At 49.3% G+C, this 18,791-nt stretch overlaps 1 protein-coding gene across 3 annotated transcripts in view; it reads right to left on the bottom strand.

The window, feature by feature from the left end:
* Positions 1 to 18,791, bottom strand: part of PLPP7 (phospholipid phosphatase 7 (inactive)) — an 80,325-nt gene that overhangs the window by 36,004 nt on the left and 25,530 nt on the right. Inside the window, exon 5 of one of the 3 annotated variants that reach the window (XM_073314740.1) lies at positions 10,017 to 10,479. The exons of 1 other annotated variant lie outside the window; for it this stretch is intronic. In XM_073314740.1, coding sequence (XP_073170841.1) covers positions 10,017 to 10,467 — 451 coding nt within the window. In that variant the 5' untranslated portion in view covers positions 10,468 to 10,479. Of the gene's footprint in view, positions 1 to 10,016; positions 10,836 to 18,791 lie in introns of those variants that run through there. One more of the 3 variants, XM_073314741.1, reaches the window with a different exon arrangement.

Below are 18,791 nucleotides of genomic sequence, written 5' to 3'. Positions count from 1 at the left end.
TCCACAGACAAAACCCTATCCTCAGACCAATCCCTACAGATGTTAGGGCATGGGCATTATGGCTAACCCCTATTTATTACTTGTATTACACTAGAACGCAGAGGCTCCAATCTGAATCAGGGCCGCACTGGGCTAGGCCCTGTGCAAACATAAAGGAAAAGACAACTGCCCCCCTGGAGAGCTCACAGGAGCCACGGCTATGGTAATACACCAGGTCGAAGATGGAGCTCAAACCAAGCACTTTCAAGGCTGTGATTCTCATCTCCTGGAAGTTGTGGCTCCAAGATGGTTCGTGAAGCTGTTTTCTGGAACTCCCAGCATTTCAATAGCACCTACTGCTTGTGTGGAAAACATCACAAGTGTAAGCTGCTGTAGAAATTAGTTTCCTTGAACATGTAGCCCTGGGGAATGTGCAAGTTATACCATTCCCAACAAGGATATAAATTGATGGGCCTGGTGTTCTAAAGCCCTGAGGTCAGTGGGAGTGGGAGGCCCTCAGCAACTCTGAAAGTCCAGCCCGCTACTTCTCAATATTCTTTCTAACATGTGAAATGATCAGGTTCACCTGCCACACACATCAATGGAGACAGTGGCCACACATCGCACAATGAACTTAAACAATAACTAATGATATATTGCAGCATTTTGGGGAGGTTATTTTTCAGTCAAAACAACACAAAGGATTCTGGAACATGGGGTCCCAGGAGGATAACATAGTGGAGGAATTTGGGGTCATTGGAATTTAAAAAAGTAGACTCCCTCTCCTAGCTTATCAGAAAACAGCCCTGAGTGAAACCACAGGCTTCCTAGAGAGCCCCCGCTTGGATATAAGATGCCCCTGGGAGCTAGGCAATTTGTATCCTAGAACCAATTACTTAGCATGGCTGCTTCCCAAATTTGCTCTGCCATGCACGGGCTCTGCAACTATTCTGGAGAAGAGAAGAGCAAAGGGTGAGCACAGTGAAAAAACCTTGTGCTATGCAGGAGCTAGGCCTCTGCGGGACACTTGCCTCTGAACATCTTGTTTATTGGGTTGAAGCGGATCTGATGCCTACAAATCCTGCTAGCTATGTGCAGCGGCGAGCTGACGCGCCAGGAGACCTCTCTCCCAACTGTGCCACTAGGTTGGATAGAGATTGCACAAACACTGCAGTGATAACACCCAGGCACCCATAATGACACCAGAATAGTACCGGTGTATCCCATAATGGCAACCATACCAACACAGTGCTAATGCATCCTGTAATGGCACCATACAGCATGAGACAGCATGGTGCACAGGCAACCCGTAACGACAGCATATCGCATGAGACCATTGCATCAGCGTAACTAGATTTGACTTGGGGTCCGTGTCTCTCATGGGAGGGAAGGCTTGGGCCAGGTGTGGAAATGAAAGAAAAGCAGAACATTTTGCCTGTGGGGAGAAGGAAGAGAAGCACTTTGTGCTGCTCACCCACTGGTGATGCAACGCCGAGCGCCTGGGGAACCCATAATGTCATGATTAAGGCCCAGCTTCAGCTAAGTACTTAAGCACGTGCTCAACATGAAGCCATGCTTCAGCTTATCCCTGTTCAGCAATGCACTTAAGCATGCGTTTAAGTCCCATTGGCTTCAGTGAAAGTGGAATCAGCCTCTTAGATTTTTTTTATAGCCTTGGAGGATTTACAGTGCCTCCCACCTGTTGATCTCAAAGCACTTTATGAACCTTGAGGACTTGGGCCTCTCAGTGCCCCAGGGAGAGTGATAAAGGGGAGCCAGGAGCAGATACCTGAAATCACATCTAAGAAATCCTCTAACAAAGTGGAGCTTTTCAGCCTGGCTCTGCCAGGAAGAGAAGAAAACCTCTAATACTGTCTTTACTTCCTACTCCAGACTGACAGCAAGAGTCCCTGAGCCCCTCTCTCCTGCCCCTCAACACTCCCAGCCAATTCTCTGGCAGCCTTAAAGAAAGCAACCGGAATCCGCACTCCTGTCCTCCTTTCCCCCAACTACTTCTCTTGTCAAGCTGCATTAGAGGCACACACACACACACACACATTGCCCCTGGGGCGGGAGCCATCACTGAGGCTTCTCCCAGCAGGAGCAGGATCCATCTCAGCTGAGAACACCTACTTCCAAGGGTGCCTCTTAGAGTTCAGAACTGGGTGAGGCAGATCCAGACAGCTGTCCCCTGTAGGGTAGCACAGAAATACAGCCAATTTCCCTCTCCCCCATTTAACAACCACAGCACTTCCCTTTGCTTTGAATCCACATTCGGCCTCAGGGCATTTTACCTGCCAGCTTTCCCTGGGAGTCTTGCTATTAAGGCTCCTGCATTACCACCTTCTTCTGAAGTGCTGGGCCTTAGTCATGGCTGAGATAGCTGACTAAGCTAGCTGGATCAGTGCTCTGGCAGGGGTCCTACATAGGTCCTGGTTTCTGCTCCTGCAGCAGCTGAGCAGGTTCCAGTGTGTCACCAGGCCTGCCACTATATGCAGGGACACTGCAGAGTTGCTCTTTAACAGAACATATTTGCTCTAACTAAAGCAGGCGGGGAGAGAAGTAGGAGGGAAAGCCAGCAAGTTGGATGCAATTTGCCATTCCACAATGCCTGAACTCATCACTGAGGATAGGACAAGAGGGGAGGGAGACACGTGGCAAAGGACCTGGGGCTTTTACTGCATTGCCTGAGAAGGATAATGAGAGAGATCTGCAGCATGACGGGTGATGAAGAGGAATGTTCACTCCCAGTTTGAGGCGGTGTGGATGTGGGATGCAGAGAGCACTGGAGGTGGATGTGTGTGAGGTTACCTCCGATCAACAGCCACCATGGGCCAGTCACATTAGCCCACTTGACATTTAAAAATTTCCGCCTCACTGCGCAGACAGGCTGCAAACTTGCCAAGATTTCAGCGAGCAGAGCAGATCCCAGGAGGGGAGGCTAAGCAAGGGTCTCCCTTGCATACCAGGGTAACAAGCCGGGGATGGGGCCACCTCGGAACAGAGTGTCTGAGCAGGGAACGAACATGCAAGCCGCCGGGTCTTCAGAAGCGGTTTCCTCCACCATTGGAACATAATTTGTTTCTGCTTAATTCAGATGCTCCCTAGCATGTCGGGGGGATAATTAAAAAATAATAATCAATATGTCTGGCCTACAGGCAATCCCACCTGGGGCCCACAAACTCTGCTGCTTATATACTGACCCTGGGCAGGTCTACACTAAAAACACTGCATCGGCGCAACTGCATCGATGCAGGTGCGCTGCTCTAGTGTTTAAATGAAGATGCTCCTGGACTGATGGGAGAGAGCTTTCCCATCAGCAGAGTTAATCCGCCTCCCCGACAGACAGACAGTGGTTATAAATTGACAGGAGAGGCGCTGCCATCGACATAGTGCTGTCTCCATGAGGGGTTAGGTTGAGGTAACTGCGTTGCTACGGGGTGTGGATTTTTCAAACCCGAGTGACGTAGTTATAGTGACATAGGTCTGTAGTGTAGACTTGGCCCATCTGGCCATGCAACTCCCCTTAGAGCGGAAGAGGAGGTAACTCATTGCTTGGGATGTGTCCAGGTTACTGAGCCCTGAGACTCGACCGAAAGGATACGTCTACACTGCAGTCACAGGGCGTGATTCCACCTCACGCAGACATACCTGAGCTTGCTCAGGTCCCGGAGCAGAGTAACCAGGGTTCTGAGTGAGTTTCTGGAGCCTGTGTGGCCGTGGCTTCACTGCTACCGGCACCCAAGCTAGCAAAAGTATGTCTACACGCGCTGCAATCACACCCCTTGATTCCAATGTAGACATACCCACAGATACACGGACAATGAGCTTGTCTGCACTGCATGGGTATTCACCTAGTACTCTCTAAACTCCCAGAGTCCTGTCCCTGCATGTACCGGGCTCAGTATAAAGTCAGGGATGGATTTGTAGGATTGTTCCAAAGTCCTGGTCAGGAATCTGTAGGGGATTTCCCCAGGACGTTACAGCCTGGTTCCCCACCAGTCCTGGCTACTTGGGGCTTCACAGATCTTAAGGCTGGCTCTGCATACAGGGAACAGACTGAAGCGAGCGTGCTCTGACCTTTTGCTTACTTTTATGAAGGGGGAAATCCCTGCACCCCAGCCTTTCACCCTCATTCAGGCAGACAGTGAATCCTCATCCTGACGCCAAGAAACGAAGGATCTGTCCACTTTCATAGAATCATAGAATCTCAGGGTTGGAAGGGACCCCAGAAGGTCATCTAGTCCAACCCCCTGCTCAAAGCAGGACCAATTCCCAGTTAAATCATCCCAGCCAGGGCTTTGTCAAGCCTGACCTTAAAAACCTCTAAGGAAGGAGATTCTACCACCTCCCTAGGTAACGCATTCCAGTGTTTCACCACCCTCTTAGTGAAAAAGTTTTTCCTAATATCCAATCTAAACCTCCCCCACTGCAACTTGAGACCATTACTCCTCGTTCTGTCATCTGCTACCATTGAGAACAGTCTAGAGCCATCCTCTTTGGAACCCCCTTTCAGGTAGTTGAAAGCAGCTATCAAATCCCCCCTCATTCTTCTCTTCTGCAGGCTAAACAATCCCAGCTCCCTCAGCCTCTCCTCATAACTCATGTGTTCCAGTCCCCTAATCATTTTTGTTGCCACTTTATTCAGTGCTGCTTCTTTGACAGCGATAAACCCCCTGTGACAAAGCCAAGGAGCCAACGTATGACTTAGATACAACGTGCAGGGCTCGTAACGAATGGTAACATTGTATTTAAAATCGGAGGGCCTGGTCCCCAACTGTTGTCGCTTCACTAAAGTCAGTGGAGCCATGCCACTCTGGACCAGGTAAAACTCTGACCACCACCAAACCTCATTCAAGAATAACACAATCCAGTTGACTCCTAATGGGCTGAGAGGCAAATGCTGAGGGATAGGAGGGGGAAGGACAGTGTAGACTAATGGGCAGAGCAAGGGATTAGGAATCAGGACCCTGGATTTTTGTGGCACGTCCAGCAAGCCACAATCAGATGTGGCACCGATGCCCCAGAACCTGGGGGCTGGTGTCTCCACTGACATGCATCTTGTATAAGCATTTATGCCTGTGCAAGCCAAGTGCAAAATGCTACCAAATCCACATAGTAGCACTTGCCACTCGCCTTGCACAGGTGTGTAGGACTGCACCAAGAGCAAGCCAATGGAGAATCAGGCCCCAGAAGCTAAACAGCCTGATGTTACAGAACCCAGTATAATAAACCAGGTTTCCCACAGCCAGAGTTTTACATTGAAGGTTCATCAGGCTCCCCCAGCCTGGTTACTAAATGAAATTAATCAAAAGGGGGGCTTTGTGCAGCCAAAGGCTGAGTCCTTCAAAAGAGGACTTTTGTGTTCCCCAGATCTCCAAGAGGGATAAGCCCTGGTACCAGCCAGCCCAGACCCTTCACAACACCTCAGGCCTGATTCTCTTTTCACTCACACCAGTGTAAATCAGGAGTAGCTCCACTGAAGTCAACAGTGTAAACGAGAGCAGAATCAGCCACTTCTGGGTGCTGGGGGAATTACCTAATTCCCTGGGCCCAAGCAAACTTCCCTTATGGACAGGGCCCCTGACAACCATTCAGTATGGCCTTGGACAAGTCAGCTCCCCTCTCTCTGGCGGCTCAGCTTCCCCAGTGATAAAGTGGGGATGATACCAGCTCCTTCCTTCCTAACCGGGTTGAGAACTAACAAACTCATATTGGTACAGCATTTGAACATCCTTGCATTAAACGGTGCCACAAGAAGGTTCACTATTACTATTCTATTATTATCCCCAGAAGTACGGCGTTCTGCAGGAAGAAATGATTTAAAACCAGTGCCTTCCCTGACTCACTACCAGGGAGCTGGAGCACTTACCCTTAAAGAGGATTTGTGAATAGGGGAAAGGGGTGAAGATGGAACGGATACTATAAGGGCCCAATAGGCAGTGTCCTTTGAATCAGAGCTTGCATTCGAACAAAAAGGGGCCCAACACTGGGCAGCAGAACCGAGCCTCTTCAGGCTTAAGAGATTTCTGGATCCAGAAAGAGCATCAGTTTATCGAGCTCAATTTGTTTGGTTTTAACAAAGGGAAGGTTAAGGGATGACTTGATCACAACCTATATGTAACTATATGAGGAAGAGAAATTTGATAACAGAGGGCTCTTCAGTCTAGCAGACAAAGGTTTATAAGATGATACAAAGGCTGGAAGTTGAAGCTATTGACATTATTTAGACAAGACTAAATTTACACTAGAAAAAAGGTGCATTTTTTTTTAAACAGTGAGTCATTAACCATTGAAACAACTTGCCAAAGGAAGTGTTGGATTCTCTATCACTTAAACTGCCAACATTTCCAAAGATCTGCTTTAGTTCTGACAGAAATTAATTCAGGGACGTCCAATGGTACTTAAGATGTCAGACAAGACGATCACATAGAATCACAGACTTTAAAGTCAGAAGGGACCATTATGATCGTCTAATCTGACCTCCTGCACAACGCAGGCCATGGAGTCTCACCCAGCAACACCTGTAACAAACCGCTAATTTATGTCTGAGCTATGGAAGTCCTCCAATCATGGTTTAAAGACTTCAAGGTGCAGAGAATCCTTCAGCAAGTGACCCGTGCCCAACGCTGCAGAGGAAGGCGAAAAACCCCAAAGCCTCTGCCAATCTGCCCTGGGGTAAAATGCCTTCCCGACCCCAAATATGGCGATCAGCTAAACCCTGAGCATGTGGGCAAGTCTCACCAGCCAGACACCCAGGAAAGAATTCTCTGGAGGAACTCAGATCCCACCCCATCTAACATTCCATCACAGGCTATTTGGCCTATTTACCATGAATAGTTAAAGATCAATTAATTGCCAAAATTATGTTATCCCATCATACCATCTCCTCCATAAACTTATCAAGCTTTGTCTTGAAGCCAGATAGGTCTTTTGCCCCCACTGCTTCCCTTGGAAGGCTCTTTCAGAACTTCACTCCTCTGATGGTTTGGAACCTTCGTCTAATTTCAAGTCTAAACTTCCTGATGACCAGTTTATATCCATTTGTTCTTGTGTCCACATTGGTACTGAGCTTAAATAATGGTTCCTTCTGGCTTTATAATCTGTGATTCTATGAATTTAGGCCCATTTCTGTTAGGTGGATTAGAATCAGAACACCAGATCCCATCCCCCTTCAGCTTTGGGAAAGTTTGGATCTGGATCGGAGCACTGGCCCCAACTTGCCAACTGTGGCAATTTTATTGTGAGTCCCAGGATATTTGATTTTCTCCAGCTGCTGGAGTCAGATGATTATCTGAAAATCTCAGCTCTGATTTTAAAAATGTAAGTTTCTAGCCCTCCTTATTGCAGAGAAAAACTTGAAAATGTGACCTCTAAATGCTCCAAATAAAATGAACCCACATTGTACGGTTTTAAATCTCATGATTTTTAAGCCAATCATGATTTTGGGGGCCTGATTCGTAATTTTTGAACAGATGAGATTGGCAGCACCCAGGCCTCGCTCTCCTGAAAGTGTGTTCTAGCAGCGGAGCCCTTATAATGGGGACAGATACGCTCCTCTTAGCGACAGGCCATGACTCTGCTTCTTTACTTTGGTTGCTTGGCATTTGTGGCTGGGGATGAAACAGAGGTGAATTAATAAATCCCAGCATGGACGGCAAATGTATGGGCCAACGTGGGTCCATTGGGCCTAAGGAGGGGATCCACAGCTGGGATCCATGCTATGGGGAGGGAGAAGAGGATGACGCAGGGCTAGATTTCAGCACCCCCACCCAAATAGACCATCATACCACCGGGAAGTTTTCACCCAGCACACAGCTCAGGGGCATGCAGCCTGCTGTCCATCTGCAGCTGTGCCTCTGCCAGGTCCCCAGTCCCATTTCAACATTCTCCTTACTCCTTCCCTTTGCAAAGCCTGATTACAAATCCTAAACAAGTGCTTTGTGATGAGCTGGCTCCCTGCCCAGAGACTGCATCAGAAATTCTGCTCGCTGTATCAGACTCTGAGGGGGCTGGGGGAAGGGAGGAAAGCCAAGTGGGGTGAACAGCCTTGCTGTTTCCCCTTCCAAAGGGTCAGGGCAAGAGTGGGAAGAGCTCGTTCCCTCGGACCCATCCCCACCCAGAAGGGCTTTGTTATCACCAAGTACTGCTGGATTTGAACTGCATATGGGGCTGAGCCAAAACAAAAGGGTGATAGAGGATGTCGGACAGTATCAGCAAACCAAGTTTCTTGCGGGGAGGTAAAGTCTGTGACGGGAGCCCTGTCTCCTTCTGAAGGAGAGCAGAGAAATTTAAAAGGTCACTGAAATATTCAAGGATCCGTCTTGGGGGAAAAATCCCAGACTCTTGGTGAGAAGCAACTCACGAAACAGAGGAGCCGGCAGACACACATTCGCTGGCCATACTATGCCCGTCTCATTCTCTTAGGCGCAATGGTTCTTGCTGTCACTGGCTAGGTCCACCAACCACACATCCCCAGTATGGCCTTTTATCCTGACAGCACTTAGATATTATTGCAATGGGCACTCTATAAATAGGCCAATCTCTGCCCTCCTAATTTTGGGCATTTAACTGGCCACTCCTATTGTATCAGCCACCCCCTTGTACATGATAATGGCAAGTCTACGAGGGGAGATGATGGAAATGTGACAAGGGGGTTGCAGGGGACAGAAATGTCCCCGTGCATCTTGTTCCAAGTCTCCTGCAATCTCCCTAATATGCCCCTATTTGGAAACTGCCTAGTTACTATGGCAATGGGTGTTAGACAAAGTACACCATCCTTTGATCAACAGGGGATGAAACTAGCCTTTACGTTTCCCATGAAAAAGAACAAGATCAAAAATAATGATTTTTTTTGTGGGTCACTGGGAGCTGAGCTAAGATTTGGGGGAAGCCCAGCAGAGGCTATTTTGGGCACCACCTCAGAACTGAGGGGACCTACCAATGTGGGTTTGTGTTCCCAAGAGGCCAGGTGCTAGCAGCTGCATGGCTAAGTGTGAATAACCTGTGAGAAGGGGGCCAGCCCAGGGACTGCTTTGTATTTAGAATCGTAGCTTTGCAGTGAAAAGGGCAAGCAACAGGGGAAAAATGTGAAAGCTGAAATTAGCATTTGATCTTCATTGGATTGCAAATGTTTAGAGGCCCAGAGCCGCAGGCTTCCTGGGCCCCAGAGGCTAGCCTTGAACAGGATATCTGTACAGGCCTGCCAGGGGCCTTTAGTTCCTCACCAGTTGGTCCTCATAGTCTTTTAAAAGGGGCTTCTCTCTGCTCAGTAAGGCAAGGCAGAGCAGCAGGTGATGGTGCAGGGCAGGCACCTGCTGGAGGAAGATCAAAGAAGCAGGAGCAGGCGGGAGATGAGACTCCCCTTGGGGCAGCTGACAAGAGGACCCAGAGTCTGTCCAAGGTAGAGGGAAGGGGGACACAAAACATTTGCAGAGAGCACCGAACTTGGGTGACTGATTCCCATTTTGCCTTTAACCACCCTCGACTGAAATCGTAATTCATCTTTAAATCTGTCCCAACTAAGCCTCCGAGGGAGACAGATGCAGTTTAAATAAAGGATCTGGCTGACAGCATCAAAGCCATAAGGTTTTCCTGCCCACAGGTTTGGTCATTAACCGTTCCAGGTCTCATTCTGCTAGTCTCACATTGCACAGGTCCTTACTCCAGGAGTAGGCAAATGGAAGCCAGCTGGACTTCTTAGGCAGGAAGACACAGAACCTAGCACGTGCCCGCTAGGTCCTTATGCTGCGCCCATCATCATCATGGTATCAGAGCACCTTCCTGCGCCCATCACCATGGTATCTGAGCACCCTACTGCACTCATCAACGGGGTATCCCAGCGCACCCTGGATCTACAGAGATGGCCAATAAATGCCATAAACCCCATAAACATAAGTTTTCTGAATTTAAGTTCATTCCCTCTTCCTTTAAAAACCCTGGAGATGGATGAAAAAGACAGAGGAGGGGGGAAAGCCTGCTGTCCCTTGTGACTAGGGGCTGGGCTTTGAGTGCAGGAGGTGGAGTATTTTACTCACCTAGCAGCAGGTTCATGAGGACCTCCTGTCCCGCCAGCGTGCTGCTCTTCACCAGGCAGATGAGTGTGCACCCGATCCAGGGTACACCATGCCCTGTGATCCCAATGAGTGTGATCATGGAGCGGGCGCTGCCCCAGGATGAGGCGCGGCTGGCACAGACCCCCAGCCTCTTGGATATGCAGATATCGATGGCCAGCAGGGAGTTGAAGGCAATTCCCTTGAAGGAGGGGTTCAGCTGCATGCAGTCCTCCTCAGGAAGCTGCTGAGATTGCCTCCGCTCCTTGGTGCCTTCGTTTTGGGTGGGAGCCAGACCAGACTGACTGCCCTGCTTTCTGCTGGAGCTTCTGGTCTCCTGGTTTCCTTTCATGGGCTGGTTCAACGAGAGGAACTCAGCCCTGTTCAGGACATTGTTCCGCTCTCTGGCTCTGGCCCGGCTTTGGGATGCTGGCATTGTGGAGTCTCCCTAGATGAAACCTGCTTTCAAAAAACCGTACAGGAGAGAAATCCCTCTTCCCTTCCAATCAGCTCTCCCCACCGCCCCCCTTCAGAGATATGAATTTGGTAAGCGACACAGATTCCCTTCTTGTGCAGTCTCCCCCAGCACAGACTGCAGCTGTTAAATATAGAGCAAGGAATGCACATGGCTGTTTACTTCATGGGCCTAGCAAGCTTGGAAGAAAAATTAATGCCAGGCTGGGCAGCCAGTCCAACACCAGAAAAAAGGTTAAACAGCCAATGGATACAGAGAAGAGGAGGGGAAATTCTATGTGCCAAAGGTTGGTTGCTTCAGGCCTGGTCTATTTAAATCTTCCAATTGCTTATATCCCCAGGGCTGCAGGGGAGACTGGGAAATGTAGTTTTTCACCGTGCTCTTCCATTTGATTTAATGGAGGAATTAGAGCTGGAAAACGTCACACACACACACAAAGACACCCCACCAGGGCAGGGTTGATCCCTGCAGGCTGTTGTGCAGCCTGCGTTTGAAGTCTCAGGAGAGGAGGCTTCCTTGGGGCACTGTCAGGGAGTTTCTCCGGTTCTTTTCCCTCACTTAGTTTCAAGCCCATGGCTCATAACTGGCCCCCTTGTCCCCCTTTGTGCTGCCCTAAATAATTCCCATCACTCCTCGGTGTTAATTGCCTTCAAATATCACTAGTCCTATATTCCCAACACCCAGCCACCTTTTCTAAACTCCTGCAGTAACTGCTCCACCAACCCGCTCGCCTCTGGGCCATAGGTGTAGCAGCACCTGTCTTTGGACTAAGAGAGATGCTGGATTGCTAATGATTTCCCCCTTCTCTCCCGCCCGCCTCATTGTAGCACGTTTGTACTGCATCGCACAGAATCACAGAACCCTGATTCCCAGCAGGCGACACCTGCAAACTCAAATCAGCGTGGAAGATTGCAATGCAGTTAGCATCTGTAGCAGAGCAAGGTGTGACCAGAGAGACTACAAGGCACGAGATTCAAAGGGAAGCATGGAGTATGGGAAAACTGACAGGCTCAGGGAATAGGACGCGATTGATTTATTACGGAGACGTGTGATGAAGTGGTTATAGGTAACAGGCATGTTACTGGGAGATCAACAGATGCTGCATAGCTTTGAGAGGGATGGGGAATTCAGAGTTTAAAACAAAGAGTACTTTATGGGGCAGAGAGGAAAGAGGGGCAACAGAATGACCTCAGGAAAGGCAGCAGTTAATAAATGGACAGTATTAGGCAAGACTCTTCCCCCCTGCCCCAAGGTGTCTTTGCAGAAATTCCAAACTCAGTCCTCCTAATGCACTCTGGCCACTTCTCTCCTCCGCAGCTCCCCCACTTGCAGTTTGGTGTCCAGGGTTGGAGGTGTTCAGTTCAGTCGTCAGCCCCTAAGGGAAGTGCTGCCTGGGTTGCCAGGGGGAGGGGGAAGGGTCTTCTACCGCCTGACCCAGCGGAAGCGATTTCAGCTTTGATTGCTAGGTAGAGATATCTGCACCAAAGTCCCTCCGGTAAGCTGCGGCTCTCTGTGGCTTCAGCCCAAGCCACCTCAGCTCCCTGCACAGCCTTGAAGCACCTCAGTTTACCTCTGTCCACCACCTCAAAGCCAACCACTGTCTTGAAGCTACCTCCGTAAGGAGTCTTCAGAGAAAAGTCAATGACATATAGCATCCCTAAACAAAGCCCCTACCACCAGGAAGGGCGTCTCAACAGAAGATAGAGCCCAGTCTATCCATTCAAATTACTTACTTAGACTTTGTCCAGTAACTGCTATTCAGCTGTGCCAGGTCACAATCGCGGTTAGGGTGACTTCTCACCCTAGGCACATTTGATGCAGTTCTCTTTTCCCTTCATTTCCCATCACGGACAACAGCATTTTACTGCCCCCAAACTCAAAACTTAACTGTGTCTTAACCAAAATGCACCAACCTGCCACATAACTGAAATGCAAATGAGGCCTGGCCCATTCAATCATTTCCCCTTGCTCACGGACAGATGCCAGCAGAGAGCTCCCTGCCCTTTAGATCTCCTGTCCAACTGGAGTTCTCATGCAGCTCTGGGCTGCTGTTCTCCCTGTTCACCGACAGATGTCAACAGCAAGCTCCCTACTCTTGCTTCAGGCCACATCTGCATAGGGGCTCAGATCAAGCTCCCTAATGCAATACAAACAGGACAGCAGAGGACAGCTTGGGCCAGCCCCCAACCAAGTCCCCCCCTTCCCTTGTGCGGGTGGTAGCCACACCTCAGTAGATCTAAATGCTCTTGGGACTAGAGCCTTTGCCATGTAAGATTTGGATCTACAGCTCAATGGATCTGTGCTTAATCTGGCACTGCTTGGAAAGGAACAGGGGGTGTCTCCAGGGACATTTCTCTGCAGCCCTGTAGGCCAGGCTGAGTCTTTTGGAGGAGATGCCTTTGCTACTTTGACCCCTCCAGATGGTGACAGGAGAAATATTGACAGTATTCAGGATTGCCCTTCAAGCCACAAGGCCTCTTTGCATGCCTCAGTTTCCACATTTGTCAAGTGGATATAATACATCTTTGTCACGGGCCTTGAAATCCTCAGATGATAGGCAGTGCAATTAAAGATTACCATTGCCCTATGGCACGCACATTCCTTGGTTCCAGTGCTATTTATCAATACAAGCATTAAGTCATACATTGCATGGGAGAGCTGAAACCATCTGTAGGAGGTGGTTTTGGCTTTGGAGGATAATAAAATAAATAATAAAACTTTACACATCTATTGCACCTTGCATCTGAGTCTTTCAAAGTGTGTCACACGAATTAATTAAGCATCACAACAGCCCTGTGGAGGGAGGCGGTATAAGACCTTGTTACAGACAAACTGACACAGAGAGGTTAGCCCATGATGTGCCCAAGCAAATCAGTGGCAGAGGTAATAAAGGGACCCAGGAGTCCAAACTCCTAGCCTCTTTCTCAGACCACCAGATATATTTTTACCTGTTATCCATAGAGAGGGAATGTATTTCAGTCTAATGCAGCTTCTCAGCCTCTGTTGCCCCAGGGATCTACCACTGCTATGTGATGACCAGCTGAGGACAGAGCTCTTTCACTGCGTTGCAGCAAACTTTTCTGTCCCCTCCCCTCTCCAAACACACCTATCCCATCCCAGGAGCCACACCCCAGCTTGACTTGTAAAGACAGCTACTACTTATATGCATATACAATACACACAACCACACACTCGTGCAGACACAGACAAGAGGCAGCACAGGAGGGCTGTTAGTAGTACACCACAGGCACGCAGTAGGTCCCATTTGATCAGAGTCATGCAGCTGCATTCTTACGCTATCAGAGCGGTCAATATCCCTGTTACTACTGGTCTGCCATTACCCTGTGCTGAGGTTCCATGGCATGGGAAAATCACCACCCACGTGCCATAGGCTAGACAGGTCACTGCTTTAACTTTATGACAGCTGTCACTTTTGCTCTGAATGGCCCACACACTCCTACTGCCTGCTGCAAGGGTGTTGCTCTGGGAGGGGGGCAACTTAACAGCAATTAAGTGTTGTTTTTGTAGCAATGGTCCTAACAATCAGGAGGAAGAGTTCTGACTCTCTGAGCCATGGCGGGGGGGTGGGGTGGGGAGGAGGACGTTGTTACTGGGCAGTTTCCCCAGTGGAGTAATCACAGGGAAAAATACTTTGAAAGCAAACACTTGGGGTTAATTTTAAATCTGACGGGTCTCTCTCCTGCCAACTACTTTCCAGTACACAGGGGGGACATTCTTTCTCTCTCACACATACACACATTTCACAAGCTCTAATCAGGGTCCCAGCCTTAAACATAAGCACAAGTGGTTAACTAGGGTACCCCACAGATTTAGCAGCTTATTTCCCAATGTCCTCCTCCTAGCAGCTTGATGGGAGAGGAAGGCAATTATCTGTCCGGTTCCCACTCTTCCTAAAGGGAGGAGAGGCGGCAACTCATCCCTTTCCCCCCTTTTCAGGGGTAAGACTGGACTGGGCAGGGAACTCTGCTTTTAGCAGCTTGTTGCTAGCAGCCCTACAACTAGGAAGGCTGCAATGGTCCATCGCCTGGGAGGGGAAGGAGAGTTCAAGAGAAAAGTTTTGGGTTTCCTACAGATCACACTGAGGCTGCATCATTCACAGATTGCCCTGAGCACCGACACATGTTGCACCTGCATGTTGCATGTCAGGAGAGGTGAAGCAGGGTTCGCAGAGGCACACCATGTTTTGGAAGCTAACCAGAAATACACGGCTTTGAAATATTATTAATAAACCATTAAAATGTGCCTTCCCTCCCTCACACACGTTCCGCTGAACGCTGTGCTCCCTGCTCAGATTTCCAAGGCTGCTGCTGGGTTATTTTGGTCTTGCAATCTGATCCACACTGGGTTTATTTTAGCACCTTGGAGAACTCCCAGGCTGATGGATTCCAGCTCCCTTCCCCAGATCCCTTCTCTGAGGCCACAGTTCAGAGGCCTTGCTAGCTATAGCAGACTAGGCAGCTGGCTAGGATGGCAGGTTTTGGAAGGCGGCAGACTGGTGGTGGCGGCAGAGGGGCTGCCCAGACATGTGGGCAGCCACCAGCCGTGGCTCCACGAAGCAGGAAGCGGTCCCCAGCTGAGCTGCTGGGGAAGTGTTCCTGCCCTCACTCCGCTATTCCCTGAGCCCAGTTCAGGTAAGATAGTGGTCACAGCAGTGGCTTCGGTGCTGAGCGGCTTGGGGCTGCTCCTGGCAGCACCGCAGGTTCTGCTAGGCCTTCAGCCACAAGTGCAATGCCCCACCCGGCTTCAGGTTGGCAGCTAACCCCCCTGCTGCCCACGCAGTGCCTGGCTCCTGCTCCACCTTCTGCTTCAACTCCCCCATGTGTGGGCTCTGGAGAGACTGACACGGCTACGAGCCCAACACTGAGATGCAAATCCAGAAAAGTGCAGGGGGTGGGCTGGGTGGTGCAGGCAGGGATACTGCGGGCCCAAAGAGCAGGTCTTGGCAGCTTGCAGGGCCTAGGGCACAGGCCTGAGGGGACTTTCATGGTGGCCTGGCCCAGCTCAACCCACTGGGATGTCAGATTGGGGTCTGTCCCAGAGGCCTCTGACCCGGCTGCATGAGGCTCAGGGCTGGGAGGTAGCAGCAGTGGGGGAGGCGCAGAGGGGCTGTTGCAAACTTCTAGGAGAGTAGGTTGAGGGCAGCAGACTGAAGTTTTGCCTAAGGTGGCCGATTGCTGTGAGTGGCCTCTGCCCAGGCCCAGCATATTTCCCCTCCTTGCCAGCTCCCTCCCCAACCAGCAGGCTCGTCCTCCCAGGCTGGCCCAACATTCCCCTGGGCTGGTGGGGTCTGACGGCCCAAACCCCCTGCATAGCTGTTGCTGCCTATCAGCTCAGTTGGCAATCCCAGCTGCGCAGCCTGCACTGGAGATGCAGTCAGGGAAGAACAGCAATGCCTCTGTCCCCATGATTCTGGAAACCTCCCCATCCCCACCCACACCAGCATCACCGACACCTTCAGCACACCCCAAGCTCCAGCAGCCACAGCCAAGAAGCAGCAGCAGACACTTGCAGCCAAACTGCTCAACAGCAAAACCTTCTGCCTTCCTACGATAGGACTGGTTTTCAGTAGGCTTTTGATTTGGAGGTGGCAGTGAAGGAGGTGGTGGTGGTGATGAATGGGAGGTGGGGGAAGGAACCTTATTTAAAATACATGACAGTATTCTGGAATATTAACCCGAAATGCTACAGCAACGCTGGCTCCAGCTGCAGTATTTGAGTCCTTTAGTGGAGAATACTGCAGTATTTCCTCCCCCCCACCCCATAAAAGAAGGTGCTATATTTCCGTCATCCTCTGCTGAAACAAGGTGATAGTGCAGTATATCAGCCCTGCTGCTAGGAGAAAATAGCCCCAGGAGGAGTGGAGAGTGGGCATGTTATAATGTGAGACTGGGGCACACAAACACTTAAACAGATTTAAGAAGGAAAAGCATAGACAACCGAAGGGATCAGCAAATATCCCCAAGCGCCACATTATGTTGGGTTATGGCTGGGCCTCAAAGGCTGGCCTTCAGCGTGAACATTTTCACCTTCAAGCTCTTCTCCACACTGTAGCACAGGGATTGCTTTACCCAGTCCTCACACGCAGCCACTGCTGGAGTGGAACATGGCAATTGTTTAACAGTCCCCAGCATGCTACGCAGCCACGTACCACTAAACGTGAAGAAGAATCCCACTGAAGCTGCAGAGATGATTTGGAGTTATAGGTAGACTATAATGACCCAAATTAGAAATCGACGAAGACAGCAAAGTTAAACAGGCTCAGCGAAATTGTAACAGAACCAGATTCTATTGAAATCAAAATGCTTCTTGAAAACTGGGTTCATTTCAGAAGAACACTTGGGGGGGGTGGAATCTAACAAGGTCGAAATGTCCCCTTGTCAACATTTTCAGAATGAAACATTTCAGTTTTTTGTTTTGAAATTATAGTTCTGCATTGGAATAGATATTCAAAAATTGGAGATTCTTAGTGCAGAAAAATTCCCCCCAAAATTAGGATTGGGTCAATGGAATCATTTTGGTTTTATTTCAACTTTTTTTTAATTTTATAATATATTTTGAAATTTTCAGTTTCTGTTCCCCTTCAGAACGAAGCCAGATTTTAAAATCCTGCACAAAACAGAACTTCTGTTGGCCACACAGCTCTACTCAATTATTGCAAAAAGTGCAATGGGATTTTGAATTACCTTGTTTTAAGTCTTGTCTGCAGAACATCAGTCCCAGAATCACAATGTCCAGAGCACTGGTTCAGTACTGACTTGGTAGAAAGAAGTCTCTTGGGAGTCAAGAACTTCTGAGTTCTACTTCCCCCTCCACCAGACTTGATGTGAGCTCATGGGCAAATCACTCCCTTGCATGCTCTGTGCGGCTCTGTTTCCCTGTCTGTTGCAGGGATAGTAATAATCAGTAATGAATCCAATGTTTGCATGGCACTTTGAAAAATGTAAAGCAAGAAAATATTACCACTTGCTGAATGATCAATGAATCCCCCTTCTAGCAGCTGTTTCCCTGGAAGCTTCCATCCAAAGACTGACCAGCTCTGATCCGGCTTAGCTTAATTTGACAATTTCACAAGACAACAGGGTGTGGCTGCAAAACGTGGAAGCCTGTGTTCATGCCTAGCTAATCTGTAGGTGATCTCTGCTGAGAGAGTAGACTGTAAATGACTTTTAAAGTCAAATAGGAGCAACCTCACGATCTCGCCTGCTCCATCTGGGGCTGGTCTCTGCTCCCCACTCCTGTACAGTTATGGGCTTGCTTAGCAGCTCACCACTCCCCTCCCCATCAGCCCATCACCCTGTCAGCTAGGGAAATTCCTTCTGTGGTGGTCTCTGGGCCTGTTTGTCCCTCCCTGGCTCTTTCTGCCCCAACCTATTGAGTGTGGTGGCCAGTTCTGCTCCATTCTGCATGAAGAGTGGAAGGTGCATGAAGAGGGGGAGCAGGCCAAGGAAGGGGCGTGGGCTCAGCATCCCACCCATGCTGAGGCACCTCATTCTGTTCTCCAGAGCAGAAAGGTAGAAGGAGGGAGCCTGGCTGAAAAGGAGGAGGAGTGGGGAAAGGCTGAACATGATTGGTCCGACTGAGTATTGGAGGCAGGACTTTATGCCAGCACACCCCAGGGAAATTCTTGTGTTCTCACTCAGGTCTCAGATCCAATGGGCTCCATTGCAATTCCAGCACTGCCCACAAGGAGCAGATACAACCTCGCCCTGTCCCGAAGGCATCTGCGTGTCTGAATTTCCCTCTGCCTCCTAACCTTCCGTGTATCTATTAGAAGACTGTAGAGTCAAGGGCAGAGATTGTACCTGGGTAGATTGCAGTGCAAAGCACATTGTCTGAGCTAAATTGTGTATGTAAATAACACACAAGTGTCCGTCTTATTATATTGATATAATACACTATACTGCTGGTTGACCTTGGGCAAGTCATTTCACATTTCTGTGCCTCAGTTTCCCCAGCTATAAAATGTGCATAATAATACTGACCCTCTTTGTAAAGAGCTTTGAGCACTACAGATGAAAAGCACTAAGACCTATAATAATTCTATAAACACGTGTGCACACCCCCTTTCCCCCCCCCAGGTTTGCAGCTGTGTTTAGCACCCAGCAGGGTTCATGCTCAGATCTTCACAGAGCTCTGCACCCAACACAGTGAGGAAAACTCTCAACCTTAGCCATTGGCTATACAACAAGACCATGGCAAGTATCAATAATACAAGGTAATAACTTTCCACCAGCCATTGCTTCCTCACAACCACTTTCAATTTT

This window comes from Lepidochelys kempii, chromosome 16 (assembly GCF_965140265.1).
Source record: "Lepidochelys kempii isolate rLepKem1 chromosome 16, rLepKem1.hap2, whole genome shotgun sequence".
NCBI lineage: Eukaryota > Metazoa > Chordata > Testudines > Cheloniidae > Lepidochelys > Lepidochelys kempii.
This window is presented reverse-complemented; position numbering and strand designations above follow the sequence as displayed.